The 25,903-nt window shown below is 50.0% G+C and overlaps 13 protein-coding genes across 13 annotated transcripts; 4 read left to right on the top strand and 9 right to left on the bottom strand.

The window, feature by feature from the left end:
• Positions 1-1,160: 1,160 nt before the first annotated feature.
• BO88DRAFT_372113 (uncharacterized protein) lies at positions 1,161-2,875 on the bottom strand. The gene is made up of 8 exons (XM_025704226.1): positions 2,684-2,875; positions 2,433-2,598; positions 2,312-2,364; positions 2,012-2,231; positions 1,907-1,957; positions 1,826-1,849; positions 1,667-1,774; positions 1,161-1,616 (listed from the first exon to the last, which is right to left on the bottom strand). The coding sequence occupies exons 1-8, from the start codon at positions 2,708-2,710 to the stop codon at positions 1,240-1,242; spliced, it is 1,026 nt and encodes a 341-aa protein (XP_025559566.1). The 5' UTR covers positions 2,711-2,875; the 3' UTR covers positions 1,161-1,239.
• Positions 2,876-3,168: 293 nt separating this feature from the next.
• On the bottom strand, positions 3,169-5,687 carry BO88DRAFT_470954 (carboxylesterase; the record flags this gene model as incomplete). Its single annotated transcript, XM_025711681.1, has 4 exons — positions 4,713-5,687; positions 3,674-4,658; positions 3,393-3,454; positions 3,169-3,293 (listed from the first exon to the last, which is right to left on the bottom strand). Exons 1-4 carry the CDS (start codon positions 5,290-5,292, stop codon positions 3,169-3,171), a joined length of 1,752 nt encoding a protein of 583 aa, XP_025559565.1. The 5' UTR covers positions 5,293-5,687.
• BO88DRAFT_137329 (uncharacterized protein) lies at positions 5,418-5,986 on the top strand. Its single transcript, XM_025701426.1, has one exon. It carries the CDS (start codon positions 5,543-5,545, stop codon positions 5,855-5,857), a length of 315 nt encoding a protein of 104 aa, XP_025559564.1. The 5' UTR covers positions 5,418-5,542; the 3' UTR covers positions 5,858-5,986.
• Positions 5,987-7,519: 1,533 nt separating this feature from the next.
• On the bottom strand, positions 7,520-8,934 carry BO88DRAFT_395002 (cutinase family protein; the record flags this gene model as incomplete). The annotated part of the gene is made up of 4 exons (XM_025705176.1): positions 7,520-8,388; positions 8,448-8,662; positions 8,721-8,806; positions 8,859-8,934. 4 exons carry the CDS (start codon positions 8,932-8,934, stop codon positions 7,950-7,952), a joined length of 816 nt encoding a protein of 271 aa, XP_025559563.1. The 3' UTR covers positions 7,520-7,949.
• A 1,139-nt stretch (positions 8,935-10,073) lies between these two features.
• On the bottom strand, positions 10,074-12,212 carry BO88DRAFT_490565 (sugar porter family MFS transporter). Its single transcript, XM_025712791.1, has 5 exons — positions 11,939-12,212; positions 11,566-11,835; positions 11,031-11,486; positions 10,363-10,968; positions 10,074-10,298 (listed from the first exon to the last, which is right to left on the bottom strand). Exons 1-5 carry the CDS (start codon positions 12,054-12,056, stop codon positions 10,216-10,218), a joined length of 1,533 nt encoding a protein of 510 aa, XP_025559562.1. The 5' UTR covers positions 12,057-12,212; the 3' UTR covers positions 10,074-10,215.
• A 302-nt stretch (positions 12,213-12,514) lies between these two features.
• On the top strand, positions 12,515-14,541 carry BO88DRAFT_490564 (carboxylesterase; the record flags this gene model as incomplete). Its single annotated transcript, XM_025712790.1, has 4 exons — positions 12,515-12,797; positions 12,865-13,100; positions 13,161-13,819; positions 13,870-14,541. The coding sequence occupies exons 1-4, from the start codon at positions 12,541-12,543 to the stop codon at positions 14,539-14,541; spliced, it is 1,824 nt and encodes a 607-aa protein (XP_025559561.1). The 5' UTR covers positions 12,515-12,540.
• Positions 14,542-14,649: 108 nt separating this feature from the next.
• Positions 14,650-15,981, bottom strand: BO88DRAFT_428587 (fungal specific transcription factor domain-containing protein; the record flags this gene model as incomplete). Its single annotated transcript, XM_025709090.1, has 4 exons — positions 14,650-15,045; positions 15,139-15,490; positions 15,546-15,776; positions 15,839-15,981. The coding sequence occupies 4 exons, from the start codon at positions 15,979-15,981 to the stop codon at positions 14,650-14,652; spliced, it is 1,122 nt and encodes a 373-aa protein (XP_025559560.1).
• A 315-nt stretch (positions 15,982-16,296) lies between these two features.
• On the bottom strand, positions 16,297-16,918 carry BO88DRAFT_137277 (Zn(II)2Cys6 transcription factor domain-containing protein). The gene is made up of 4 exons (XM_025701425.1): positions 16,726-16,918; positions 16,569-16,674; positions 16,434-16,507; positions 16,297-16,374 (listed from the first exon to the last, which is right to left on the bottom strand). The coding sequence occupies exons 1-3, from the start codon at positions 16,871-16,873 to the stop codon at positions 16,456-16,458; spliced, it is 306 nt and encodes a 101-aa protein (XP_025559559.1). The 5' UTR covers positions 16,874-16,918; the 3' UTR covers positions 16,297-16,374; positions 16,434-16,455.
• A 559-nt stretch (positions 16,919-17,477) lies between these two features.
• Positions 17,478-18,317, bottom strand: BO88DRAFT_347948 (alpha/beta hydrolase; the record flags this gene model as incomplete). Its single annotated transcript, XM_025703396.1, has 2 exons — positions 17,478-17,852; positions 17,916-18,317. Coding segments are annotated over 2 exons (777 nt in total), but the record flags the coding sequence as incomplete, so codon positions are not given.
• A 1,206-nt stretch (positions 18,318-19,523) lies between these two features.
• BO88DRAFT_456993 (uncharacterized protein) lies at positions 19,524-20,056 on the top strand (the record flags this gene model as incomplete). Its single annotated transcript, XM_025710962.1, has 3 exons — positions 19,524-19,553; positions 19,613-19,679; positions 19,749-20,056. 3 exons carry the CDS (start codon positions 19,524-19,526, stop codon positions 20,054-20,056), a joined length of 405 nt encoding a protein of 134 aa, XP_025559557.1.
• A 291-nt stretch (positions 20,057-20,347) lies between these two features.
• On the bottom strand, positions 20,348-20,865 carry BO88DRAFT_418404 (uncharacterized protein; the record flags this gene model as incomplete). Its single annotated transcript, XM_025708345.1, has 3 exons — positions 20,348-20,643; positions 20,697-20,775; positions 20,836-20,865. 3 exons carry the CDS (start codon positions 20,863-20,865, stop codon positions 20,348-20,350), a joined length of 405 nt encoding a protein of 134 aa, XP_025559556.1.
• Positions 20,866-22,144: 1,279 nt separating this feature from the next.
• Positions 22,145-22,654, top strand: BO88DRAFT_490562 (uncharacterized protein; the record flags this gene model as incomplete). Its single annotated transcript, XM_025712789.1, has 3 exons — positions 22,145-22,159; positions 22,227-22,398; positions 22,459-22,654. The coding sequence occupies 3 exons, from the start codon at positions 22,145-22,147 to the stop codon at positions 22,584-22,586; spliced, it is 315 nt and encodes a 104-aa protein (XP_025559555.1). The 3' UTR covers positions 22,587-22,654.
• A 125-nt stretch (positions 22,655-22,779) lies between these two features.
• BO88DRAFT_372094 (carotenoid oxygenase family protein) lies at positions 22,780-24,687 on the bottom strand (the record flags this gene model as incomplete). The annotated part of the gene is made up of 5 exons (XM_025704225.1): positions 22,780-23,661; positions 23,712-23,849; positions 23,898-24,274; positions 24,324-24,447; positions 24,502-24,687. 5 exons carry the CDS (start codon positions 24,685-24,687, stop codon positions 23,002-23,004), a joined length of 1,485 nt encoding a protein of 494 aa, XP_025559554.1. The 3' UTR covers positions 22,780-23,001.
• Positions 24,688-25,903: the final 1,216 nt, after the last annotated feature.

The raw sequence follows: 25,903 nt of genomic DNA, 5'->3' as shown, positions 1-25,903 counted from the left end.
GTTCTCTACCACAAGAAACTTGTCCAGTCTCAGTCAGGATGATCACCACATACACCATCTGACGACCGACTAGGGAGATATTCGTGAGGACAGATCCTCCCATTTCCCGCAGTCCATTGTCATACAGCGCAATGATTGTAGCAATGTGCAACCACGGAATACATTGATTCTCCTGATCATATAACTTGAGTACTATGAGTGCAATTTGCACAAGTTATTCACAACGCTTATTAATGCATGCATAGCTCCCGGTGACGCTTTATGAGCCCATCCGCAAACGGAAATTCTGTGGGTTTCGCTCTACGCAAAGTGCCAAATGATTGGCCAGACAAGCGAGGTCTATCTGCCAATCGGACGAGAGACTATTAATATGCCCGAATGGCCAATGCCGATCATGTCGGACCGTCTCGGGACGAATAGAACTGTAACTGTATGAGTAAGCGACCCTTGCATTGGGACCCTGAAAAGACCAGAAGCTGATGGGATTCAGCGGTGCCTTGAGCAATTCTAGCATGATGTATAACAAGGAATGGTGTGAAAAAGGGATTGATGTGATATATTTGGCATAACGTGGTGGTGGTGCCATAGTTTACAGAATGTAATAAAAAATAGTACTCATGGCAGCTTTCTATGTTGGTGCAGATTCGTGTCACATGGAGCCGAAATATATATTCAACACATGGTTATGCTCATTTTCACGATAATACTACGTAGCACTACCATGATAAGGACTATTGTCCAGGAACAATATCATCGTAATGCAGTGATGCGGCTTGCAAATAATAATATCAATATTACATTGGATAGAGACTTATGGTTATGAGAAATTGAATTGTCCAGGAATAAAGTTGACTATTGTGAGGCCTATCATGGGAATATAGCAATGTGATAGTAGTTAGTTTTCACCGTTGAATTAGCCTGTGTATAACCCACCACCAACACTAGTAGTACTTTACTTTTTATTAAAGACTCAACAGTGATGGATTTCTAGACAGTCTTCTAGGGCCTTGGCGGACAATGGTGGCCGTTACCATCATCACTAGTGTTTGTCGTGCAAGACATCGTTAGGCTAAGGTCGCGGTCCCACTGTGATCGGCAACTCTATCTTTCAAACGTGCAGATCTTATACTCTCCCCTTCCTAAAAAAAAAATGGATATATGCAGAAATTACTATATTTGAGCCCCGATTTAAACCAGGATCTATGGTATAAGCGGATGCTGACGCTTCCGGGTTGTCATCTACCGCATGCTTTGCCGTTCCATAGCGCCCTCATGTACGAAATACTCCCGCGTCACCGAGATGCCCGCGGTGGGATCTTCAGCCGACATATTCTCCTTAACCAGCTCATCTTCCGAGTCATGCCGCGACAGCTCGTCCGGCCCACCGCGCGATACGGACACCGTGGTATGCTGCTTGCTGGCCAATCCCGCAGCTCCGGAGTTGGACAGCTCGTATCCTCGACGGCCGCTGTACGTGCCGGTGCGTGAGTGGGAGCCGAAGATCAGCGTGCGTAGGACAGGCAGGCACGATGCGATGATTGCAATGGCCGTTTCAATCATTGAGACCGTGCAAGTAATCATCTGCTCACCCAAGTTCGAGTAGATAGCACGGATAACTGGTCCCGTTAGCCTGGCTATGACTTTATGTGATGTGGGAAAAACTAACTGCTAGTGATGACGACGATGACACCCAGCAGAAAGACGGAGATCACACCGAGCTTTTGCTTTCTCGGCATCTTGAGACGGGCTACCTGAGAGATAGGAAGACAGATGACTGTAACGTTAGTTCACTATTCAATGAGCTCGTGGTCGGGGCTTGTCTTACTGAAGACATCACTGAAGATGTTAACTAGGGGCATGGTTAGCTGTAAGTTCAACGAGACACAAGATACGGAAGGGCTCATACATAGGATTGTTAACCAGTAGTTAATCGTCGACTGCTTCGCCGAACACGTCACTAGCAGCTAGTCAGTAAACATCTACTGGAGCATCCTGTTACTCTCCCACTTACACTCCGGATTCTCAAAGCTCTTCCATTGGCGATCTGGCGGATAGCACTTGAAGACGATGTCGAAGAACAGCACCAGCCAGGCAGCGGCCAGGACACCCAGGGTGATGTTATAGATAGTCTGATACTTGGTGCGATCGGCCAGGCGCTTGTAGAACAGCACCATGCTGGCCTTGATAAGCCAGAGCGAGGTGACATACAAGGTGGACCCGGGAATAATCAACTGTGGCAGGGGAAGAACAGAGTCAGCAAGGAGCGGAGGTGTGGATGCTTGGAAGTGCAGATCCCTGTCCTCATACTGACTTTCTGCATGTTGATCTTTTCGGCCGTGGTTGTCTTGGCCACCTCTGACATGCCTGTGGGTGGGGAGAAACGGGTGGTTAGACGTCGCACGGATCACTAGTAGGCGAAAGGATGGACAAACCCTGGGTGAACATGTAGTGCTGAATGCCCAGGTCACCGATCAGACACAACGCGGAAGCAACAACGAAGTAGTCATCGAGATAGAGCTTCTTGAGGAGTCGCCACCGGACGATCAGCCGAAACACGAGGAAGATGCATGCGGCGACCGTGCAGATATACCATGCCACCTAATCCGCGAAATCGGAGCACCACAGGTTAGCAAAAGGCGAGAAATATCACTTTGTTTCAGGAATTGAGAGTAGGAGCTCATACCACTTGGCCAAAGTCCGGACGAGCCATGGCGATGGACGTGCGATAATTCGGACGCTCACGACAACAGCAGAGACGTGCGAGGACGAAGGGGCATATTTTGGATCTTATCTGGGGGGCATTCTTGCTAACCCAGGATTAATAACTATCGGACCAGGGGAAAAAGGTCCTTGTTGTGAGGCAAAATTTCTCGGCCATTCGGTGGTGGTTGCTGTTCGTCGCTGAAGAAGTTTAAGTTTAGCTCAACCAGAACCAGGGCATCGCAACCCAAACTGTGAGGGAGGCATGGAACTGTTCTGTCTTGCATTTGGTCCGCCAGTCATTCTCAGCGATGTGCCTAGGTTCCTGGCAATGGGGCCCGTCTAAGACATTCCAGATAAATTCCTGGGTTCCAATACAAATAAGTTCGATAGTGGTTCCGCAATGATCCACCGGATCAATGCTGATTGCGGCGCTGGGTGAACTTCGGCGGATCATGTCCCCGCAATTTAGGGTTGTCCTCGGCCATCGTCCGCGTCGCACCGCGCAGCCCAGTAGTGGTGTTCCTGCAGGCCTGCAGGAGATCGTCCAGCGCGAGTCACGATCCGTTCAGGGCCAGGGACGGGGAGGAACACTATCGATCCAGTCCCAACGCCAACAAGCACGTTCCAAGTTTCTGGAAGACAGCAGTAGCAGTGAAAGGAAACGGATTCAGCCGACAGCCAGCTGGTACCCGAGCATTGCAGCCTACCAACTGATGGCGCAAGCCTGGAGCCAGCCAAGGTCGGAGGCATTCTAAAACGAGCTAGTGCCGCATTCACATTAGGTCATACAATGAAATCGAAAAGTCTTAACACACACACGGAAATGAATTCATTAGATGAAATTAAGTCTCGTAAAATGAAATTGGTTTACAGAAAAGTGCACGCCCCACGGCGGCGTAGCTAGTCACGTCGTCACGTCGTCTCCATCCTCTATGAATCCAGCAGCACCGGGTTCTGCACCACCGGATACTTGGGGAAGTTAGGCTTGTATACGGCCTGGCAGCGTCCGTTGTAGGCGCCGGTAGTGCTCATCTCGATCGCCAGCTCGTTGCCCGGAACTCCCAGGCGAGCCAGAGGACCGTTGACGGGTTGAGCTTGGTCCCATCCGGGGCCGGCGCTGGGCTCCTTGATCCAGGCCACAAACCAGTCGTTCATGTAGTCCGCCAGCTCCTGTTCGGCGGTGGTAACGTCGCTCAACTTGGAGAAGCACTCATTACCACCGTGGAAGAAGGGCACCTCACTGCCATGGGAGGGGCCAATGCCGGCGACGCCAAGCACGTTCGAGTAGTTACCAAACCAGCGGTAGATCCAGGTGGGCTGCTCACTCGAGCGCACGTCGACAAGGTAGTCGGTTGAGCAGAGGAAACGGGCATCACCGTAGCAGGCGCCGCTCTCAAAGGAGACGGACGAGTAATCAGAGCTGTTGTACGCATCCAAGAGCTCCTCGGACGGCACCCAGGCGACATCCGCGTCGAAGGTGTGGATCCAATCGGTGAAGTTGGTGTTTTCAGAGGCATAGGCATAGGCAAACAGACGGCCCTCCTGGTCAGAGTTACCAACCATAAGAGGCAGAGACTTGGGGTAGTGGCCTTGAGCAAAACGGTCGGTGTAGTTGGAGAAGCGAGTGATGTTGTCGACAATGGGGGAGAACCAGGTGTTGGAAGTGGAATTGAAGTAGGTGGTCTGGAAGGCGTAGGTATCAACCTCGCGCAGACAGTCCAGCGTGTAGTTGCTGGCATCACAGCCGAGCGTCACGTTGGCCGCCAACATGTCCTCAACGACCTGAGTCAGAGCCACGCCGGCCGGGGCATAGGCCGGACCGGACTCAGCGTTGGCCGACATCTCCACGGCGCCAGCCAGGAAAGTCTCCGGGTGATTCCAGAGGTAATGGTCGACATGGACACCGCCAGAGGAGTGACCACCCAGCACGATGTTCGACTTGTTTCCTCCAAAAGCTACGCCGTCGGTTAGTAACAGTGACTCATTAACAGTGGAACTGGAAAGCATACCTTCGATGTTATCATAAACCCACTGCACGGCCAATTCCACATCCATAATGCCAAAGTTCTGCGACTGGCCCTCCAGTTCCGGGGCATTGGGCGAAGCGTAGATGCTCTCGCGGTAGTTGAAGTTGACATAGATGACGTCTTTGCGGGCGAAGTTGTAGCCCTGCCACTGGGCGTTACTGCTGCCACCAGTAACCATGGCTCCGCCATAGATGTAAACGAAGACGGGCAGATCACTACCGTTCAGCGGAGTCCAGATGTTCAGGCTGAGGCAGTCCTCGCTCTGGGCCGTGATGGCGGTGCCAGACATGACCTGAGCGCACGAGGGGCCATAGGTGGTAGCATTGAACTCGCCTTCGGCAAAGCACGACAGAGCCTTGGGGGCCTTCCAGCGGTTTTCACCAGCGGTCGTCTCGGCAAACGGGATGCCCAGGAAGACATTGGTGTCATTTTTCTCGAAGCCACGGACGAGACCCTGGGAGACGGTGACGGACGGGGCCGTGGCCTGGGCGGCACTGACCAGAGCCAGGGCGGTGGCGGTCAGGCCCAGAGCCTGGTCAGCAGTCTTGCGCATCAAGCCCATGATGGAGATTGGCAGAGAAGGAATTGAGGATGAGGCGTGCAAGAACAAGAGCCGGCATGGTGATGGCCACGCAGCAGGGGGTCCCTATTTAAACGGGTCGCGGGTGAAGAAGGGACAAGCCGCGCCCGGAAGGCGTGGAATTTGCTCCGAAGGCGAGATTCCATGGTTCTCCACCCGCGCCGCCGTTCCGCTAACTGGCACCACTCCACCAGGGCGAGACCAGATCTAGCTTGATTGGTACGGCGAGTCGATGGATGCGAGACGAGGCCAGTCAGAACCAGCCGATTCAGTGGAGGTTAGTCCATGGTGCCATTTCTGGATGCTGTGTATCGAATATTCTGTCGTCGGGGGGGGATCTCTTCCACGTGGTGGACAGAGCTTGGCGTGGGAGGCGCAAAATTATCGATTCTCGAGTCAGTCAGAGACTTCCGATCAGGCCACACTGCTGCCTAGATGCAATGGAGGGAAGAGCAGACCAGGAAAGATTGTGACTAATGGATATTGCTGGGGATGGGTCGTGCAGAGATACGAAGTATGTTTTGCTGGGGGGTTCAGAAGTCCCTAGAAGCAATGCCAGAGGAGTGGAGAAACAAGAGGTATCATTGGTGGTACTCGAGTCAAGAATGATGAAGTAGTACTATCGTTGAGGGGGAGAGTTGGAGGTGTTGAAGAAGCAGCAGAAGCTGATTGTGATGTAAGTTGGAAGGTGGAAGGTGGGATGAAGGAAGTCAGTACCAGTACCGGCTGGAATGGCCACACGTGATGGAGTTATTTACTTGGCCACGTGCTGCTGGCCACTGCTTTTTCCCTTTGCTCCTTCTTAATCTACTATCATGCTTACACGAGGATTCCATTTAGGGTGTTTACTGGGAGATATGCCGGCATACACCTTTCAGTCCGAGTCGATCCAGTCTTCGAGGTCTCCACCATGCAAGGAACCGGCTGTTGGTCCCATTGCCATGTGGTTCGGTTATCGACACTCGACATCCACAAACATCCACCCCAATAAGGTTTTAGTAAAACCATGATGTTGACAAATACTTCCAAAGGATTATCTATTCGTTCGTCTACCGGCCTGCCCGCCATGAACTAGAGGGTAAACAGAGTCAAAAAAATAAAAAAAAAAGGGAGAGAGGGTCCTCTCAACCTCGCGGAGTTTACCCAATTCGGTATTCGCCGAAAACCATGCAGCGAGACGAGGTCAGCCACACTATTATTATACTTCATGGCAAATCTGCGAACGATGGAAGAGGCAGCCATCACGACGTGATATATCGGAGATTGGAGATTGAAAGCTTTACACGATCCTGCTAGATCAGAAGTAGACGTCATTCCCGACCCTAGCGGGATTCAGCTGTTTTTCGCGACCTGCACAAGGGATTACCCTTTTGTGGGACTTTTACATCCCATCGACCTGGTTCTGGAACCAAAGAAAGCTTTGACATGATCCAGTCGCTCTACAAATCCTGAATACCAAAAGAAGAGGGGCCAACAACATTCGCGGAAGGCAATCTCAACCTAGCCCACGAGGCTCACCGAGATGTTACCACTCATGACAGCCATGAACATGATCTCTAAGAGAAAGAAAAAGAAGGGGCCCACCCCGATATAGGAATTGTTCAGCATATTAGATTTACAGCGGTTATTAACGGGTTACTTCTGTAAGCGATTACCTGTCATACGAACCGAACAGCCGGCCACTGTATGGTTCACAGTCCTTGATTTGGTCCGCCCTCTGGTGAGCACGGCGTCTCTCAGGAGTAATTGACGGTGACCAAAAAGAACTGCAACTGACGGAAGGAAATGCCCTGGCAGCTGTAGTCAAGGCGCCATATAAGTTGTCTACCATTCAATAGGGCTCTTTCCTCGTTCGCCTTTTCACAAGGGGCACTGTGATATGGCATAGTATGCCCCAGGCAGCACATGTGCATTGCGCTCGCAAACCCAGCTAGAGTCTTCATTCTTGATTCCAATCGAGAATATTCAATCTGTCTTGCTGTTGCGAAATATCTGTCGCAAGAAAAGAAATCCCAAAACTACAGTTAATCGAAAAGATTCATGATATAGTTTGACGGTCAAGTAGAATTATTCTCCCAGTAGTCCTTGTCAGAGGCTATGATGGGAGTACCGGGGAAAAGTGTCGCATCCAAGTGGGTATTCAAGGGCTCGGACTTGGAAGCCTATCAGTTAATAATGCTTTCTTAGGCTGATTAGAATGTAAATATTAATCCGACATAGCATCAAAGGGCTTTTCACAGCCACGGGAACAGTACTAGACTTTCGGAGATCTGCTTCGCTTCAGCGTGGCTCGCCACACGCCAAACAACCATTTGAAAGGACACAAGACATGGCATGAAAATCTCAAGTAGGCTCATTGTACTCGTGTAAGTGTTCTAAAATTCACTCCCGAACTCATAAAATAATATAAGGTGGAGACGGAAACAGCATGAGAGTGAAAAAGTTAATGTCGAACAGCTTGCTTGGAGAGCTTGTATAACAGCCACTCCAAGCTCAATCGGACATGCCGTTCAGTGTACGATGTTGCAAGATGTGAAGCATCAGAGCATTCTCAAAATCAAATACCAAAGCCGGAGAACCTTGAGGCTGAAATCATCGATAATCACCACGGCTACTCTAGCCTATCTGGACTGGGTGGCTTAAAAAAGCGAGGCCAAAGAAGGAAAACCACCAGACGTGGACGAGCCTAGGCCACTTAGGCCACTCAGTCCATCCAGTCCTGTTGCTGAGGATGACTCCGAAGAGGAATCACCGGTCGAGGTGCTCGAAGAGGTATCAGATGAAGAGGAACCAGTCAGCGACGAAGTGGTGGTGTCGCTGAGCTTCGATTCCAGCCACTGAGAAGCTTCACCCGTGTTCATGACATAGGTGAAATGTGCGGCGGTGACAATGAGAGTACCATCGCAGACAAGATCACCCATGGCACAGTAGATCTTGACCTTGTCTTTGGGGAAGTTGCCAATTTGACCTCCCTCCTGAGCATTGCGGGTGTAACCGAACAGCACAACGCCCTTGATTTTGTCCTTGACGTCGTCAGAAAGCTGCTTGATGGAGTCGTCCATCACGGCTGTCCCTTGACTGTATGGAAGTAAGCAGGTGTATAGAGAAGCGTCAGAGGGTATTAAAGAGCTACTAACCTATAGCCACCAGCCAGGATCTGGCTGGTAGGGCACTTCGAAGCAGCCAGCTTGAAAAGACTCTCCGCCTCGCTGATGGCAGCCGGCGAAGTGTTGTCAGGGAGTGCATTCGACATGAGATCAGCCGTATATGCAGGCCCCACGCCCTGGCAGAGGACCTGGCCAGCTTTGGCCATCTTGAGATCGTTGCACACAGCAGGACCAGTGGAGATACCCTAGGATTCTCGTCAGTATTTCGAGTGTTTAATCATGTGAAAAGACAATTTTACTTACGAGCAGGCCAGGCTCAGTAGATGCTCGGGCAAAGATGAAAATAATGGGCTTGCAAGAACCCTCGCGCAGTTCATTGCCATCGGAAACTAAACAATTAGCCGGGATCGCTCAGAGCAAAGGATGATGGTGTATGCTTACGTTGACGTTCAGCAAGCCCCATGGGACTCGCAGCAGCAAGACCTGCCAGCCCGAGCAGAGCCGATAAAAGCTTCATTGTGATGTTCACTTGGTGCTATGAGAACAAAGGTTCACTGCTCCATGCCGCCGCCTGGGCAGCAGGGCTGGAATTTATTCTTCAGGTCTGTCTAACCCGCCCGGCACATCACATGGCGAATCCATTAGTATGCCGATGCCCAGAGAAATAGGCTGGTTTCATTGTTTCAGGCAGAAGAATTGATATAGAGTATCTAGAGGCCAGGGCAAAGGGACCGACCAATTTTTGCAAACCACGGGCCAAGGAAGGGGACCGAACCGTGGGCTGAGGATTGGCATAATGGCATGCCGAGGACCCTGAATTAGGGGTCCTGGTGCCGGCGCACCAACGGCGTGTTTCACATCCCGACCATGTTTTTGGGTCGCCAACTCAAAAGATCCTGACTTCGAGGTTAGTTTCACCGTGTTGTCTTCGAGAAAGCTCGACAGGTACGATTGCCAAGCAATTAATGCATGGTTTTCTCGACGATAAGTGGTTTCAAGTAAACAATGTCCCTCGGACCCAAAAATCAGCCACGGTCGATCAACCGGGTGATCCGACCACGCCCTCGTCTCGGTGGACGGTTCAGGGTCGCAGAACATGGAGAAATGCGAGCCTAATGCTATTAACGTTTCGTTCGCATAATAAACTTTGACATTCAGGGACGGGTAAACAATGTTTAGCAAAACTCTTGCGCTGATGTCATTTGCATGAGGTCGTTCCATGGTCGATTTTGACGGTGAAGAGTCCAGCTGTGACTACCATCACCATGGTGCTATTGTTTGATCTTATCACCCCCTGTCGGAGCCTCCCGACACTGCAAACCCTTCCAAGAGTCAACGTCGAACTTATTTCGATACCATAATGATGCTTCGCATCAATTCGCGCATATTTGTGTAGCAGACAGAAACCTCGTTTAGCCGAGGTCCGGCCGAGCCAAAAGAAAGTCTGGCACCGGGTAGATATTAGTAAGTATTGCAATAGTACAGTAGACGCGTCTTCGTTATGTTCTCAACGGGAATGGTATACATGAGTAATTGGTACTGGGGCTTCTAAGTCCAAGTCCATTAGTTGATCTGAAAATTGCCGATAAAGTGCTAGGGAACAATGCCGAAAAAAAAAAAAAAAAGAAAGAAAGAAAAAGAATATAATTCGTGTGCCGCGAAACGCTTTATCGCATGCAAGATCAAATTGGGTTCGCAACAACTGATCACTGAATGGCATACTAATATATAGTCTAACACATGCGAGCATCAATACTTCAGGATACAATCAGAGTCAGTCAAGTCCGGCACTCCTTCTCTATACCTCCTCCACCTCAGTCGCATGAGCTTCCTTTTTCTCCTCGAGGACATAGTCACCTGGCACTCCGGGGATGTCATAAGCTGCAAAAAGACGAATTAGTCACGTTGTTGCCTAACAATAAGCAAGGGAGAATATTTGTCATACATTTGAAGCTGCGGGCGGATACACCATTCTTGAAGAGGATTTGTATCTCTTCCAACGTGCGTCCGGACGTCTCCGGAAGCAAGAAAAATATCCAAACCGTAGCCGCGACCATCAGGCTACCGTAGATGAAGCCGACTCGGGCGCTTAAATTGGCAGCATCGCTGTCGAAGAGATATGGGAAGGTAAACGTCACCATCCAGCTGCAAAACCAATTGACCGCCGTCGACGTAGCCATCAACTTGCTGCGGTTCGGTCCGGCTGCAATCTCCGAGGTAACGACCCAAACGGCGGGGCCCAGAGAAAGATTATACACTATCATGTAGATGTATACCATGACGACGATCAATCGGTCGAGAGTCATAGTCTTATGGGACGCTGTTCCGGCCCCGCCGACAATCAAAAGCACAATGGCAACAAGAACGCACGAGAGCAGGAGCATAGGGCGACGGCCAAAGCGCTCGACGCAGTATTGGTTCAGCCATACCGCGGGCATGGGGACCAGATACAAGCCCATTTGGATCAGGAATGAATTGGTCATTCCAATAGCCGAGAAGAACACAATTCCGTAGCTGGTGATGAAATTGATTCCAGACGCTTGTTGCCATGCTGATAGAGAGAAGACATTTAGTATCGGAAAACAATAGAAGGAAAACGGCTTTCCATCTTACCTTGTAGTGCCATGCCCAAGTATGCTTTGCGACCGTCCTGATGCCAGTGTAGTAGCTCCCTCCACGAACCTTCAGCGCGACGTTCTTCTTCGAGTGTCCCGGATATATATAAAACTTCGCTCTCGATCACGTCGGGTCGGTTACCGTGCAAGCGACGGAGAGCTGCACGGGCTTGCTCCGTCTTCCCCTTCTTCAAGAGCCAGCGAGGTGATTCAGGGGCAAACAAGATGAGCCCCGGGACCAAAATGACTGGGAAGACCAGCTGAACCGCCATGGGGATCCGATAAGCGCCGCTATCGTTCCGATTCTTGGTCGCATTGTCCACGATGACACCCAGAAGCAGTCCAAGACCAACATCGAATTGGTAGAGAGAAACCAGAGCCCCACGGAACCGGGCCGGGGCACAGTCAGCGACATATAGAGGAACCAAGCACGAAATCAGACCCACGGCATACCCTACGCATCGGTTAGTAACAGTTGTAACATATCGGCGACCGTGGCAGCGGTGGTACAGCATCGGTCAATAAATACCGACCTAGGAGTAGCCGCCCAACAATTAACAGTGCAAGATTGTCGGCAGCGACCTGGAAGATCACTCCCAAGACAACGAATGTGCTAGAAACAAACAAGCCCCCTCGGCGACCGATTCTGTCATCGACAAGGTATGAGGATACGGCTCCGACGAGCTCACCGACATTGATGATACTGGTGGTGAGAGACTGAATACTGGAGCTGAGAACATAGCCGCCGGTTGCATTGTCATAATGTCCATAGGCTTTGATGAAGGGCTCCATTACCAGTATACCTATAGGGATGTGTATTAGTGTACTGTATTCAAAGCAGGTCCGCCAGTATTATGGTCTTCAGCGGGTCGCTGGTCAGCAGAAGGGTGAAAGCTGTAGACGCACCAGAGTAATAGGATGAGTCGAAGCCAAATTGAAAGGCTGCGATGGTGATGAACAGGCAGATTGCAATGGCACGCCAGTCAGCTCGGGCAGCAGCTGCGGCCGACATTGGAGCCGTCATAATGAAGAGAGGTTTTCGAAAACCAGACAGATAACCGACTTGAAAGCACAAGGAGAGAGCAAGACATTGTGCAGTGGGCGGTGTCAGGATGTGCTTCTTATATTGAGGCAACTTGGGGATGAGTTTATCCTGTCCACCCCAGATTTTTCTCGTCCCCAAAGCCGGGGTTGCGGAGAAGCCCTGTCAGCCGACCGAATGAACGAGATCCCAGCCGTAAAGAAGGAAATTGGCCGAATGCCAGCAGCGTAATTCACCGACTAGAGTTCACCGGCGCGGTCCGAACAGCGATGCTGATTGGGTATGGGACAGATTAGCTTGGGATGCGGACGGCCGCGAACAGCAAACGGAAACAAGGGGGATCCACCCTAGGGATGCAACTCCACGATGGTCGAGCCCGACAGGTATAAATCATTAGCCGCGCCGACCATGTTTCTCGGGATCGCAAACACCTGTTCATTCCTATTCCCTGCTTTACACAGACATTATGGCTGCTGCAGTGCGTCAGCTTCGGGTGCCCGAGGATCCTGACCAGGCTCCCGCCTCGTCCAGCGACCCAGTAGTCGTCATTGTCCCAACGCAAACCTCGCCCTCATATCCTCAGCGGGTGATCGGTCGAAAATCACCCATCTCAGGAATCGAGGAGTTTCGAGGGATCCCGTATGGGACTGTGCCGGCGAGATGGCAGCATGCATTGCTCCGTGATCGCTTACCCCGGGATGAATTTGATGCAACACGAAACGGGTAGGTCGACATGTTGCTTCGGAGTGAGCAGGACTATAGCCCGCTAACTTTAATACCTGTGCGTCAGTCCTCGTTGCCCTCAGCCGCAGGAACCTAACAACACCGACGAGTTTCAATCTCATCTCGAGTTCCCGGCCGACGTTACGGAGTCGGAGTTCGACTGTCTCAATCTGTTCGTAACAAGACCCAGTGCTGCGACCCTTGCTGCAGCCGGTTTCGATGCGCAGGAAGTGAAACTGCCAGTATACGTGTATATCCATGGAGGAGCATATAGCTTCGGTGCAGGAACAGACCCGATGTGGGGTAAGTTCCTAGCTTCAGGATCAGGTGTAATCACCCACAGTACCACTGACTGCCTAATAGATCCGGCTCGCCTCGTTAAGAAATCGGTTGAGCTAGGCACTCCCATGATTGTGGCCACCATCAACTACCGCCTCAACATGTTTGGTTTCGCGGCTTCATCCGAGATAATTCAAGCCCAACCGGAAGGTCAGAGGAAAGGGTGCAATTTCGGACTGAGCGATCAGCGAACCGCTATTCGCTGGGTGCGTCAGAACATTGGTGCTTTCGGCGGTGATGCCACCCAGGTCACCGTTGGAGGTCAATCAGCGGGTGGAAGCTCGTCGCATGCCCACGTCCTGGAGGCTATTCTTGGCAGAGGCGAGCCCTTGGTTCAGCGAGGAATTATTCAATCGGGAACTGTTGGTGTGCTCGGTCCCATTTCGATGGACGTCTCCAACGTGCGCTGGAGTGCTTTCTGTCAGCATGCAGGAGCTCCCGCAGGCGATGCTATTTCGCGAATGGCTTTCATGGCAAACCTTCCGCCCGCGGAGATCCTGCAAGCGGCTGGCAAGTTGGGTTCCATTGTCTGTCCCTTAGTGGAAGATGGTCTTACAATTTCAAAAAGGCCAAATGGTCGCTGGAAGGTTCACCTGGATGGCCCTGAGAGTGAATCTGTTACGGAAATACCGGCCTCTCGTACCGAGGTAATTCCGGTTCTAATCGGTGATACCGATGTCGAGGTTAGTCAGCCCATTGTACGGGGCCAACATCATATGCTGACAAAGAACAGGGTCTTTTACATATGAACGAGGTAAATGAAATCAAAAATTATGAGCATCTGAGCGAAAAACTATATACAGGGGTGGAGTCGAAGGAGTTCTTGGAAGGACTATACCAGGCCTACGGCTTCCACCCAGACATTTCCCCGACGGAGCTTAGAACACGGGTGCTTCAGCTGTTGACGGATATACAGTTCGGGTATCCTGTGCAATGTGCCAGAAAAGAACTAAGGGATTGGGAAGTGCCCAGAAATAAGCATACAGAAAGCCCTATCGTTCCCCGTCCTACTGCGGTGCACTCGTATCGCATGAGTGTGGGCAACCCATTTCCGGGACCCAGGCAAGGGATTGCCCAGCACTGCGTCGACTTGATATATATTTTTAATTGCTTCGCAGATGCAATAAGAGTTGCAGACGAGGCCCTGCCAGCCGAAGCACAGACAAACGCCGCCCTTGTCGACCGCGTTCAGAGAGATTGGATCCGGTTCATCACGGCCCCATCTCCCGATATTGAGACCGGTAACGCAACTGTCTACGGCAGTGACCGAACCACATCAACAGTACACATGGACTCGGATCAGACTTGGACGGATAGATTGCACAGATTCCAGGTCCTGGGTAGACATTGGCGTTCTGCCCAGCAGGCCATACAAGCCATAACTGGTCCGAGCCATATTATATAAAGCTGTAGTAGTCCAATGACAATTGTTAGACCCTTAATAACTCTTCGGGAAGGCCTGGCAGTGCAGGTCTCAATATAGTAGTGAACAGACGGTATGTTTGACCTATTTTCAGCTCATTGGGCCAACCCACAATCCATTATAGCCTGGGGCCCAGCGGTAACGAAGCATTTCTGGATCCAAAGACGATTGCGGGACACCAATAAATTCTGGCGTCGATTGACTATGGTCGGGGGCAATATCCCCGGAAGATTCAGCCATATTGAATGACAGTGTCCGGCGCAAGAGCTTGGCAAACGTGCGTTGGTAGTCCATGTTTGTTGCAGCTACAAACATGTCCAAAACCTGTAGATTAATAGAACAATTGCGTAAGATTAGGTCATCTGATTGCTTCCCCAGCTTTTGTGCCAGAATGAGAAAGATGAATGAAGACTGTAAAAAATAGGTTCCGAAGAATCTATACATCAGAGAGAGTTGTGGATCGATGCGCAATATATGTCGGGCAACCTTCATTGAATTTATGTGAGCAAAGGTGTCTACAAAAACATAGAACTTCGGGCTCTCCTTCAGAATATACCAACGCGATTTGAGGTGACTCACATTAGCACAAGCTACAGCATGCTCGCCGGCTGTCAGAAAGTCGGGAGAAGACTGCCATGTAAGGTCTTGATACATCCGCACCACGTCCATCGGACCATATAGTAATACAAACATGCAGTGGTACATGTGAAATCCATAGTAGGCCACTGGAGGGACTTCTGCTACCCGACATGAATGGGAATCTGGATCAGCAATCGAGCTAAACTCTGAGCCTACAAGAGCTTCGAATGAGTGATACCACATCTTGAGGTGCTGCAAAATATTCGTTTGCACCGTGTTCAGAAGATCATGGCATGTGTTAAATGTTGAATGGTCGCTAAGGAAGCGATATTCCAAGATCTCGCCCAGAATCCTGCACTAGCTTCAGATACGACGGCTTGAACTTGGCGAACCACAAGGAATCCTACCTTGAAAGAGGCAGGAAAAGCCCTAGCATATCCAGATTCCCAACATGATAGCTGAGCACTGTTTCATGCGCGCCTGGCTGTTGATTATGGGGAAGTAATGGGCCAGACTGATTCCATAATGCATCAGGGCATGGAGTCGGAAGAAACAGACACTCATTGTCGGTAATTCGCGGTCGTCCGTTGAATGACAACGCCGCATGTCGATCTATGATATAAGTTGCCCACCATAACCTGTCATGGTCTCAATATCAACGAACTTGGGGCTAAAGTATATGATGGCAGCAAGAACAAACCTCCTCCGTTCCTCTTTGTCATCTTGACTAAGATCGGGTACATCTTTGTGTAGCTCCAACTTTTGAACAACAAATCTGAGAAAAATAAGCCAGTATTGCAAACTCGACTCGACCGATCTTTCGCTCGGGGCGATACTTGTCATGATAAATGCCGTTAAGGCATCATCGAGAACATGGTTAGTATCGGGTAATGTCCTGGGATGAAAATGCTGTATTAGCTTGTCAAGGAGATAGCGTCCTTGTGCCATCCGCTCATTGACTCTTCTTTCGGATACATAAAGTGACTGCTCCGCAGGCGGCATAAAACAAGCGACACCTATAGCGTGTAAGATGGCTGAAGGATCATTGCTCGGGAGAAGTCCGTAAGCGTACATAAGATCGAAAGTAGCAGGGTTGGCAGTATGGGCCTTGGGGCACACTGATCTAGGAGTCTGCATTTTCGGATGAGTAAGGCATGGAATTCTTGGTTGGGTGAAGCATAGAAGTGCTCCAACAGACGACAGGCCTCGAAACGCGAGAGTTGAAGCGGGGAAGCGCTATTTCTATGGTGAGCGTGATAGGCTCCAAGGAATCATGGAGGTTGGGCCAGGAATACCTCGGCGTGGCTTGTTCCGATGTCAAAACCCGCAGATCGCAAAGACAGTCCAGTATAGGATAATCAGGTGCATCCTGCAGTCGGGTTCAGCACATCCGCGCATAAGCCGGGGAGGGTACCATGGGCCGCACCGACAATGAAGGTTCCGATAGTTGAGGAGGTATAAGTGGGGGCATTTGTCTAGTTGGTCGCCTTCCGCGTCTCTTAATCGGGCGACTGGAAGTGCACTGTATCCCTAATCCTGGGGTTGATCAGAACTGGGCGAGTGAGGCAGCGGGAAGTGGAGGCGTACGGTGACAGCGGGCGCATCCTTGGGATCGGGGCGAGCATTTGAGCTTATGGCGATGGCACTGGTCACAAGCAACCACGGTCTTCTTCCCTTTACGATGGGATAGTAAAAGAGAACCCCCACTGGTGCACTGCGAAGGATCTGCAGTCATCGGATGGATAGATTAACGAATGATGAGTTGAGGCTAGAGGCAGAGGATGAAGGAGTGGAGAGAATTGAGGCAGCGCCGGGGAGGCAGATCCAGATCCAGATCCTCACCGCCTCCGGAGGTTCACTACTAGCGAGGTTTAGCTGATTGCACCTTTTCTAGGTTAATGTTTTCGCTAAGTGGGCCAAAACAGTATACTATGAGTATCGCCGCCAGGCTACACCGTACAGACGCGGTAATTGTTTCTATTTTAAATAAAAGCCGACAAGAAGAAGGCATTGTAAAGCTATTACTAGCCACGAATATTCTAATTACTAGCCGGCATAATGGCCGCTAGCAGGTTGCGCTATTTCCTCGTGCTTGACATGTACTTTGATTAATTCTCCAGGCTGATTGTGAGATGGCTGATCTCAGGACCTTAGCCCGATTCGTTACTATGATCACGGGTGCTATTGTGCTTTGAAGTTCTGCGAGGCATCTCTAGGACGGCGTTGTGTCCCAATACCTGGATGATTGTGGTTGATCTAATCTCTAACAGGGTTCAAGCTGATCATACTGTTTCGAAGTGTGCATAAAATGTGTGATTCAAGACAGTTTTCAACACAAATCATGCGGTAGGAATACCGACATCAGCGGCTTTTTCCAGTCCCTCCTCAACCGATTGTTGTACCAGCACGGCAACATCACGGGGCATGCTCAAAAAAGGCGAATGAGAAGAGTCCAGGGTCCGGGTCGTAACGGATTCCATTGTGGCGATCATGTTCTCCTGCATCTCCAGTGACAGAGCTTGGTCCTGCTTAGCTTTGATATACGTGCATGGAATATACTTCCACGGCTCGTAAGTGTTAGGTACTTGAGAACACCCCGCTGTTATGGGGAGGAGCTGAGAGATCCAGTAATCCTGAACGTCGCTGGGGAGATCATTGTAGAAGAGGTTGGCCGGATCGCTGATGGTCGGATTGTTGGCATAGATAAGATCACCCTGGTCCACCAACTATTTAGTATCGTTCACGCAGAATGACTCAATTGACTTGACAGAACCGACCTTAATCTCCCAGAAGGAAGGGGCGACTCCACCGAAATAACCGAGAAGAGTTTGGCCTTTAGGGATGACAAAGGCTGCAAGGTACACGAGCATAACAATCCCACCTGGCTTGCCAGCCGCACGTCGCTCGGCGACGCCCAACCCTTCAGATGCGCCCGAGGTAACTGCACCTCCATAAGAGTGAGCTACTACAGTCACGTAATGGCCGTTATCCGCGAGTTCCTCGATGACGGCGTGCAGACTCGCTCTGTCATCCACCATGGTCTTCAGCGGGTGTGAGGTGTTGCCAATGGACGGGTGAGCAACTGTGATGGCGTTGAGCCCCCGGTTTGTCAGTTCATCCTGCAGCTGACGCATGCAGGACGGCTGATGCCAGGCACCAGGGACAAGGACAACAGTGGAAGGGGGCCATGATGGAGATTAGACTGCTTGATATTGAGGAGGGGAAAGCGAGGAAGCAAACTTTGCAACAAATGGGCGAAGCGGGGTAATCAGGACCAAAGCCAATTTAACCCGAATTATGAGTTTTGAATGGCTGGGTCATCCCGACTTGCCTCTCCACATCATGGCACTAGCATTGTGGTCGGTATTGCGGCTATCCACGCACTAGTCCTGCGATTCCAACCGAGGATGGAAATGACTTATTATACTGATTCTCATTATAGGAAGCCTTGTCAGACCATGAGAAAATGGCATATTATGTGTATATGTACGCAAGGATTAGCAAAATGCGGACGATACTACTGATAAGATGGTGCTGGTGAGAGGAGAGGCGGATATACTTTTTAGGGCCCTTCCGAGGCTTGCATGAAACCATGGATGCCTGCATGCCTGGCACTTGCAGGGCGCCTTTCCCTTTCGGGTCCGCGGCGAGCCGATCGCGATTTTACTTTTGAGATCTCGCCTTTGATTCCCGATCGATTGCAGCTCAACCTGGTTCAATAATACCAGGCTATTATAGCCTGTTGGTCCAGATCACCGCCAAAGAAGATACCTCAGATGCACAAACTCTCACGACTTCTATTCCACTTGTGCAACATATCTGAGACACGCTAGTAAATTACCATGATCAACTCCACGGGCAAAACGCCAATTCTGGACCTTCGCGTTACCCAGCACATATGTATCTGCGAAGCGCCCCATGTTATTTCCACGTAGTAGCGTGCAACTTCAGGGTAGATAGTATGATCACCTCTCAGCTGCTATCTATATCTGTTCTTTCGTTTGTCCAGTCTGCCAAGGCAATCTCTACTTTGGTAGAGTTATTTCCGGCTTGCCTGGGAAACGCAACAGTGACTGCTAGCTAGTGAATACTGAAGCTCACATTTTAATGGCCCGTCTTTCATTGCTGCGGCGTCGGGATATCACATTACAATATAAACACTCGATCACTGCACCACCCCCCCATTCCTCTTACCCTTACCAAAGGCTTGTTCGCCTAGGTGCATTTTAGCTAGATCGCAGAATAGCTCCTAGATCTCGTCTCAAGGCTTTTCTTCGCTCCGTCTACTCTTAATTCATCCAATTCATCTCGTGCTCTATAACCTCTGACAATCCTCACCTCAAGCTCTCCCCTTACATCATATCCGAGCCAATCGGCCATCAACCATGCGTTGGACCCCAGAAAATGAAGAACTAGTACCGTGCCCCCTGAACAGATACCCAATCATTACATTCTCTAACCCAGGAAACACTAGCTATGGCGGACCATTTTCGAAACCCAGACTCTGACTTTAGATTTGGACAAGATTGCCGACGGCTGGCGTAAGTCCATCATTTTTACGCCCCTCATGTAAGCAAATGTCAGAAAATCATGGATGCTAACACCTACAGCCGGTGATGATAAACCCACGGCAAAGGCCCTGAAGGAGCACCTAGCCAAATATCGCAAGGGGATCAAGTCCGGTATTTCATTCAGTATGAATGGGAAGCGCCCTGCCGATGATAGCTCTGCTACACCAACCCCCAAGAAGAGACGCGCAACCAAGAATGTCAAGGAAGGGGAGGTGTCAGACGATGGGCCTACCACACCGACCCCTAAGAAGAATCGCCAGACAAAGAAGAAGGTCAAGGAGGAGGAGGTATTGGACGATTCTGGTGATGAGGCTCATATCTTGTCTGCAGCGAAGGACAAGAACTAGGGTGTCATGGCTATGGGTTATGATCCCATCTTGACCTACAGGCTGACTGTCCATAGAGGGAATTTGTTTATCCTAGTGATGTCTTTACATCGCGCCGGATGTTACTTGATCGTGGAATCACTCAATCGTATGATGCAGTGCTTTTGTCTTCCTACTTGCTGCTATCTCCGTCCGTCGGTTGAGGTCTTATCACATTGGCATTCTCTTTTACCTGTATTAAGACCAATACAAAATCCCGTCGCCCAGAGATCCATAGGAAGATGTAAATAACAACGCAGCCCCAGCACACCATCATTCCATAGGTTCATTCTTAATCTCAGGCTTGACCTTGATTTCAGCCTTTCCATCCTCATTGACGGTAGTAGTATCATCCTTCTTGACCTCTGATTTGACAGACGCAGCAGCAACTGTCTTGGTCTTCTTCTTCGCAGGGGTGGCTAGACCATCTCCCTTTCGCTTCCTTGGGGTTGTAGTCGGGGTGGAATTAGCAGTTCCACCACCAGTGCCAGTGGACGCTGCTGGGGATGCGCTGGCTGCCTGCTTCCTGAGCCTGACCATGCGCTGCTCAACGGCGCAGGAGGTGCAATCTATGTTTGTCAGTATATGTACTTCGGGTAATATAAGAAAGGGCAGGAAGTACCTCCACCCATATGCATCGCTAGTTCTTGATAGTCGAGCTTCAACTTTCCGCGCAATTGATTCAGGACACCCACGAAGAGCTTTAGATGTCAGCTTCGTATATAACCGTGGTACATAGTATGTAAGGGTAACTGGCTTACCTTGGCGTCTGCTTCTGACGACCAGATCATCTTGGTACCGCAGCTGAGTTGTAAGCTGTGGGAGAAGGGTATGAAGTAGTTCGTGATGGGTGAAGAGGTAAGGAGTAAAGCGAAGGATCCGAAGCTGTAAGCGAGGATAGACAGATCAACAGAGAGGAGTATCTGAATGGGAGAAGAAGAAATTTTGGGAGGGTAGTGTTGTGTTACGGGTCAGACTTGGTTATAAATCACACTGCTGCCAGGGCGACTGTTAAAGAAGAGAGTCTAGATGTGAAGAGCGAGAAGCAAACAAGAGATCTGGTAATGGAAACTGGTGTTAGTCGCCGTATCTGCTGAATTCGTCACTAGCTGGCCAACATCGTGGGTTCATTTTCACACTTCATTCACTTCAAGAAATTTCTTGGCCTGAGAGAGACAAATAGTATGAGATGTACATTGACATGGCTAGGTGTTAGTAGCGATTCATAGTGCGCAAAAGCAAGCCAAGGGCAGCTCTGTTATTTAAGATACCTAAGCAGCATTTCTAGACCGGACCGACTCTACATGTGTGATGGTCCTGAATTTCCAAGTTCTCAAACCATAACTACTCAATGTTATTTGAAGTCAACACAGCATGACTAATGTCAAAACAGCTCTAGTCCATGTTCCATAATGTTGTGTATCACACGAGATTTTTTCCTGGTGCCTGAACGTCTCCAACTATGCCCTGCCTCTCAGGCAGGTTCCCCGCATCATCTGACCCGATCGGGCAAGGTTCTCCTCTTTCTCCGCATTCCCCCAAGCTTTCTTTGGATTTCCAGCCTATCGGCCAATTAACAGCCATCCTTGCCCTCTGTTGATGGGCAAGCGTGAGGTTATGATGAATTCGCGGACAAAACAGTTACTGTCTTATGTGCGGTGCAGAGGTACGTCCCTTCAATCCCATTCCAAACGGTAATTGTTTACCTGCTAATGCCGTGGAAGATTGACATGTTCGCTGTAGTGAACCTTTATGGCTCGAGGATGTTAGAAAAGTGACTGGATTAACATCTAAGCGTAATAAGTAGCGGCGATACACCATGCAAATCTTGCAAAAGTACTGGAGCACCGTGCAACCGTGTCACCTCGGAGCTTCGTTTTCGACCGTCAACTCGTTCACAACAGGCATACAATCTCTAATCCGATCAGACATGGATTGGCTCTAGTAGCAGGCGTTAGTGGAGCATCTCAATGTCTATAATTCGGAATTTTCCTCTTGTGGTAACTCCCACGGGTAGGCACAACGGCCAGTGTGATTGGCAGCGCTGCAGTTTGCGCCATTATCACCAGTATGCCCGGCTTACTAGTACCTTGTATTTCTCATAGTCTTGAGTCGCTTGCCTTCTTGCAGTCTCCACTGACAAACCTCGCAGCTCACAAAGTTGGGACTCCTCATCTTCGCGGGAACGGCCGTCGCTGCCGCAACATACGCCTTTGTCCTTCCGCTGTTCTGGTACCTTTATGACCCTAAGGGTCTACGCAAATACCTAGGCTTTTCGCCTTTGTCCGGGTTGACAGACCTGCGCCATGTGTACTTGAGTGCCTGTGGGTACCGTTTCAGAGACTTATGCAAAGCTCACCAACGTGCTCCTATTCTATGTACAGGCCCCAATGCTCTGTCGCTTGACAACATCAAAGCGATTTCGGACATATACGGACACGGCACCAAATGTATTAGAGATCTCAACTATGTCATTCTCGGGGGTGCCTTGGACGCAATATATCCTATCTAGAGCAGACGGTTGTGTTGGCGTCTGTGGTGCATCGGCGTGATTTTGCGCTGCCTTCTCCGGAGTGGGACATATATCGCCATGAGGCGTTTGATTTAACATTAAGCGAGATGCCGATGAAGATCTGACAGAGGGGTATTGCAGAGTGAACCAGTTGGCTGCGAGGAAGTTGTATTTTTGGGACTGCGGTAGTACTCAGCTTGTTGCTATTCCGTGCTTGTATCATTTTGTGTTACATATTAGACGGGCTCTCATCTCCGTTAAAGTGAGCCTATCAGTGACATAATCGGGGTTTATTCATTCCGCATAGTTTCAACGTAGCAGTTGCATCGGACGGCAGTATGATGTGGCGTTGTAGAGCAAGTAGATAACCTTGTCCACCCTCCCATCTCCCATGCGGACCAGAATGAATCACATCTTATATAGACTGCATATCACTATTATCGACCCAATTTCCATGCAGACCGGGCCGAAGCCGAACCGGCAGAGGAATAACAGCCCTGGCCTTGCTGAAATCCGTCAAATCCAACAGATGCAGCTCGCTTGTCATCGACTCATAGTTATTGACCAGAGCCATAAGGTATCCGTCTCCTTCGATGGAAGACCCTGCTTTTGGAATGAAAACTGGCTCTTGCACCAGATGTGTCTGACCGGGGAAGTAGACCTCTGAGGTCCCAGTCTGCAAGTCCACGTGAGCTAGAGCATTATATAGAGGGTACCCGCCCCCGAGACGAGGCCCTATTGATTTAAAGTCCGTGCCCAGGGAAGGGTCCATGAGATCGAAGAAACAGTGATGATGCTTTCGTGTGCCAAAGCGATCGTCTATTCTGTAGAATTCGCTATTACCGGCATGTAGGATCTCGGGGTCAGGCAGTATTTCACTTGTTGTGTTCGGATCGATTGTGAATCGCATCAACTGCGATGTGATTGTGCTGGGATCTGGTGCTGATCCCTTGCTATCTGGCCACCAGAAGAATACGTTCTGTTTGCTGATACCGAGGTCGAATATGACGTGTCCATTGTGGTCTTCGTACGCGTTGAGAGTATGTCCAGGAAAGGAATTGTCCCATCGGAGCCACTGTTATAAGTCAGTGCGCTGGATGAAGAGTTGCATCGATTGGCAGCCACCTTAATGTCTTCAGACTTTGGTCCCCTTCGAGGGATGAGGCCAATATACAAAGGGGTTTCGGGACTCCATTGCCAATGTTCCCCGCCAGCCTTCAGGCGATCGATGTCGCATAGTTGGGGAATAAGCGGGAAGAGTACCTAGTGGTGTTAGACTTTTATTGCAGATCTAATCGGTTTGACACTCACCCAGTTCTCAGTCACCGCAAAGTCATGTATCATGGCACAAACAGGCGCCACAAACCAGCAAATGTCGGAGAAAGACCCATCTGGCCTGACCTGGTAGTAACAAACATCTGGTGTGCCATCACCCATTGCCTCGTAGCCGAAACAGACCATTTCGCCGGTTGCGGGGTCAAACTTGGGATGTGCCGTGAAAGTAACACTTGGAAGTTGTCCCTCAAAGTCATACAGACCTTTTGTCTCCAGGGTAAGAGGATCCATCGCATATGGTGGGGAGTCTTCCTTCAGGGCCAACAACTGCCCATTAAAGAAGATAATGTTAGTATTTGCTGTGCTGCGGATCTTGAACCGGACGGCATCCGTGAACTTATTCCGATATTTCCCTGTACCAGTTAGCAAATTCCAGTAGACATAGATTGAGAACCGGCATACCAAGAAGAGCTTTCCCTGCCTCTCTTTCGCGCACGAATTTCTCAGTACGTACGAACTTTTGTTGCCACGAAATGGTGCCATTTTTAATCCGAAAGGCGCTAACATTCCCATCGCCATTGAACCACTAGTTCTTTCAGCACATACACTTCAGCATATCAATGGGGATGTAAACACAAACCGGATCATCTTCAACGAAGGGTGGCATCTGGGGATCGGGCATTACCCGAAAGAACGTGCCGTCGATATCATTTGGAATATCTCCATAGACCTCTAGATTGTTCACCTCACCCTCAACCCGACATGGCTTCATAAAAGCCGAGAACTGCGGCCTCGCGGGAAAGTGGAGAGTCTTCGGGAGAGACATGGAACCAGTTCTGGATGGCCAGCACTCTGTATAGAGAGGGAAATATCAAAACCCGGTACTAATAGACAAACTGCTGCTTTGCTTCCGGGAAGTATTTTCTTCCATATTATCAGCAAACACGTCTGTTGAAGCGCCCTGGCTAACTTTATAGGTGGGCGAAGCATTGCCGAGCTGCGGGCTACGCACATCAGTGAAGCCGATCATGTTGACTCAGCGGAGAATCCCGACTCCGGGGAGGGGCAGCTGTTATACCAGGTTCCAGATGGATCAATAAATGAAGTCATTCCAGGGGAGAGACAAGGCAAAACAACCCGGATACTACTATTGAAGCGGGGGAGCAGGAGGGTGCGATGACTCAGCGGAATAGAAATACCTCCGAGCAGCCGGGACGGAGTGGCTTAGTCGTCATACGTATCAATTCATAGTCATACTGAGTACCGATCATCTGTAAAGACCCTGGGCATCCCCGACAAGATGAGATGTCCTCATTTTTTGACTATTGTGTCAAACTCACAAGCATGAGCTTTCAATGTGCGTCTCATGAATTCTGGACTGTAAGGGACCCACCCCACGAAAATATATATTGGGTAATGCTGCCAGTAAATGCTATTGAATGCATACGAACTAATACTACTGCATCATCAGTCAATTGCAAAAAGTAACAAGAACATCACTGAGATTGATCTGCTACCTCCCGAGAACATGACAGATATTCTTAGTACTACAGTCTACACGTTCAAGGTTCTCAGCCTTGCTAGAGTTGCTAGTACTGACCGACGGCCTACCTCAATCTGCTGACTGGCACAACCGATGAAAGAGGTGCAGGACAATATCTCAGATTTGAGCTCGACACAATCCACTTTTGATATCAGCAAGATCTACCAGTTTTCAGTATGCGATAGACTACCGGGCTACCCGAAGGCAAGTACCAGGGCGACCAGTTGTCCTAGCCACCACGGATTGGATACCAAGCATGCTAGGCAACGCCAAGGACGGATTTACTTCTTAGTCTAGGGATCAATTTCGGTAAGGCTGCTCTTATCGGCAAATCGCTGGGTTCCTATTTTCACAGGGATACTGCTCATTTCATCCGTGAGCCCAATCAACAGGATCTGACCACTCATCTTCCGAGAAGCGAGTCTATGTACATTCATCTTGCTGAAAAAGTTCCTGGCGTACGAGATGATATGCGACAACTGGGGAATATACAGAGGTC

The sequence above is a fragment of the Aspergillus vadensis genome (assembly GCF_003184925.1).
Source record: "Aspergillus vadensis CBS 113365 unplaced genomic scaffold BO88scaffold_24, whole genome shotgun sequence".
Taxonomy (NCBI): Eukaryota; Fungi; Ascomycota; class Eurotiomycetes; order Eurotiales; family Aspergillaceae; genus Aspergillus; species Aspergillus vadensis.
The sequence above is the reverse complement of the archived record's forward strand: the minus strand, read 5'-3'. Positions and strand labels throughout refer to the sequence as shown.

Excerpts from the sequence above, each read along its gene's own strand:
- BO88DRAFT_372113 (XM_025704226.1), bottom strand. The coding sequence starts at position 2,710 with ATGGCTCGTCCGGACTTTGGCCAAGTG. Across the intron at positions 2,365-2,432 it reads GCACTACATGTTCACCCAGG|GCATGTCAGAGGTGGCCAAG; the intron begins GTTTGTCCATCC and ends CCCCACCCACAG. Across the intron at positions 1,775-1,825 it reads CATCTTCAGTGATGTCTTCA|TCATCTGTCTTCCTATCTCT; the intron begins GTAAGACAAGCC and ends CTAACGTTACAG.
- BO88DRAFT_137329 (XM_025701426.1), top strand. The coding sequence starts at position 5,543 with ATGGATGCGAGACGAGGCCAGTCAGAACCAGCCGATTCAGTGGAGGTT.
- BO88DRAFT_490565 (XM_025712791.1), bottom strand. The coding sequence starts at position 12,056 with ATGACGGCTCCAATGTCGGCCGCAGCTGCTGCCCGAGCTGACTGGCGT. Across the intron at positions 11,836-11,938 it reads CGACTCATCCTATTACTCTG|GTATACTGGTAATGGAGCCC; the intron begins GTGCGTCTACAG and ends ACATCCCTATAG. Across the intron at positions 10,969-11,030 it reads CTTGGGCATGGCACTACAAG|CATGGCAACAAGCGTCTGGA; the intron begins GTAAGATGGAAA and ends TCTCTCTATCAG.
- BO88DRAFT_137277 (XM_025701425.1), bottom strand. The coding sequence starts at position 16,873 with ATGACTGCAGATCCTTCGCAGTGCACCAGTGGGGGTTCTCTTTTACTA. Across the intron at positions 16,675-16,725 it reads AGGATGCGCCCGCTGTCACC|GATTAGGGATACAGTGCACT; the intron begins GTACGCCTCCAC and ends GATCAACCCCAG. Across the intron at positions 16,508-16,568 it reads CAACTATCGGAACCTTCATT|GATGCACCTGATTATCCTAT; the intron begins GTCGGTGCGGCC and ends ACCCGACTGCAG.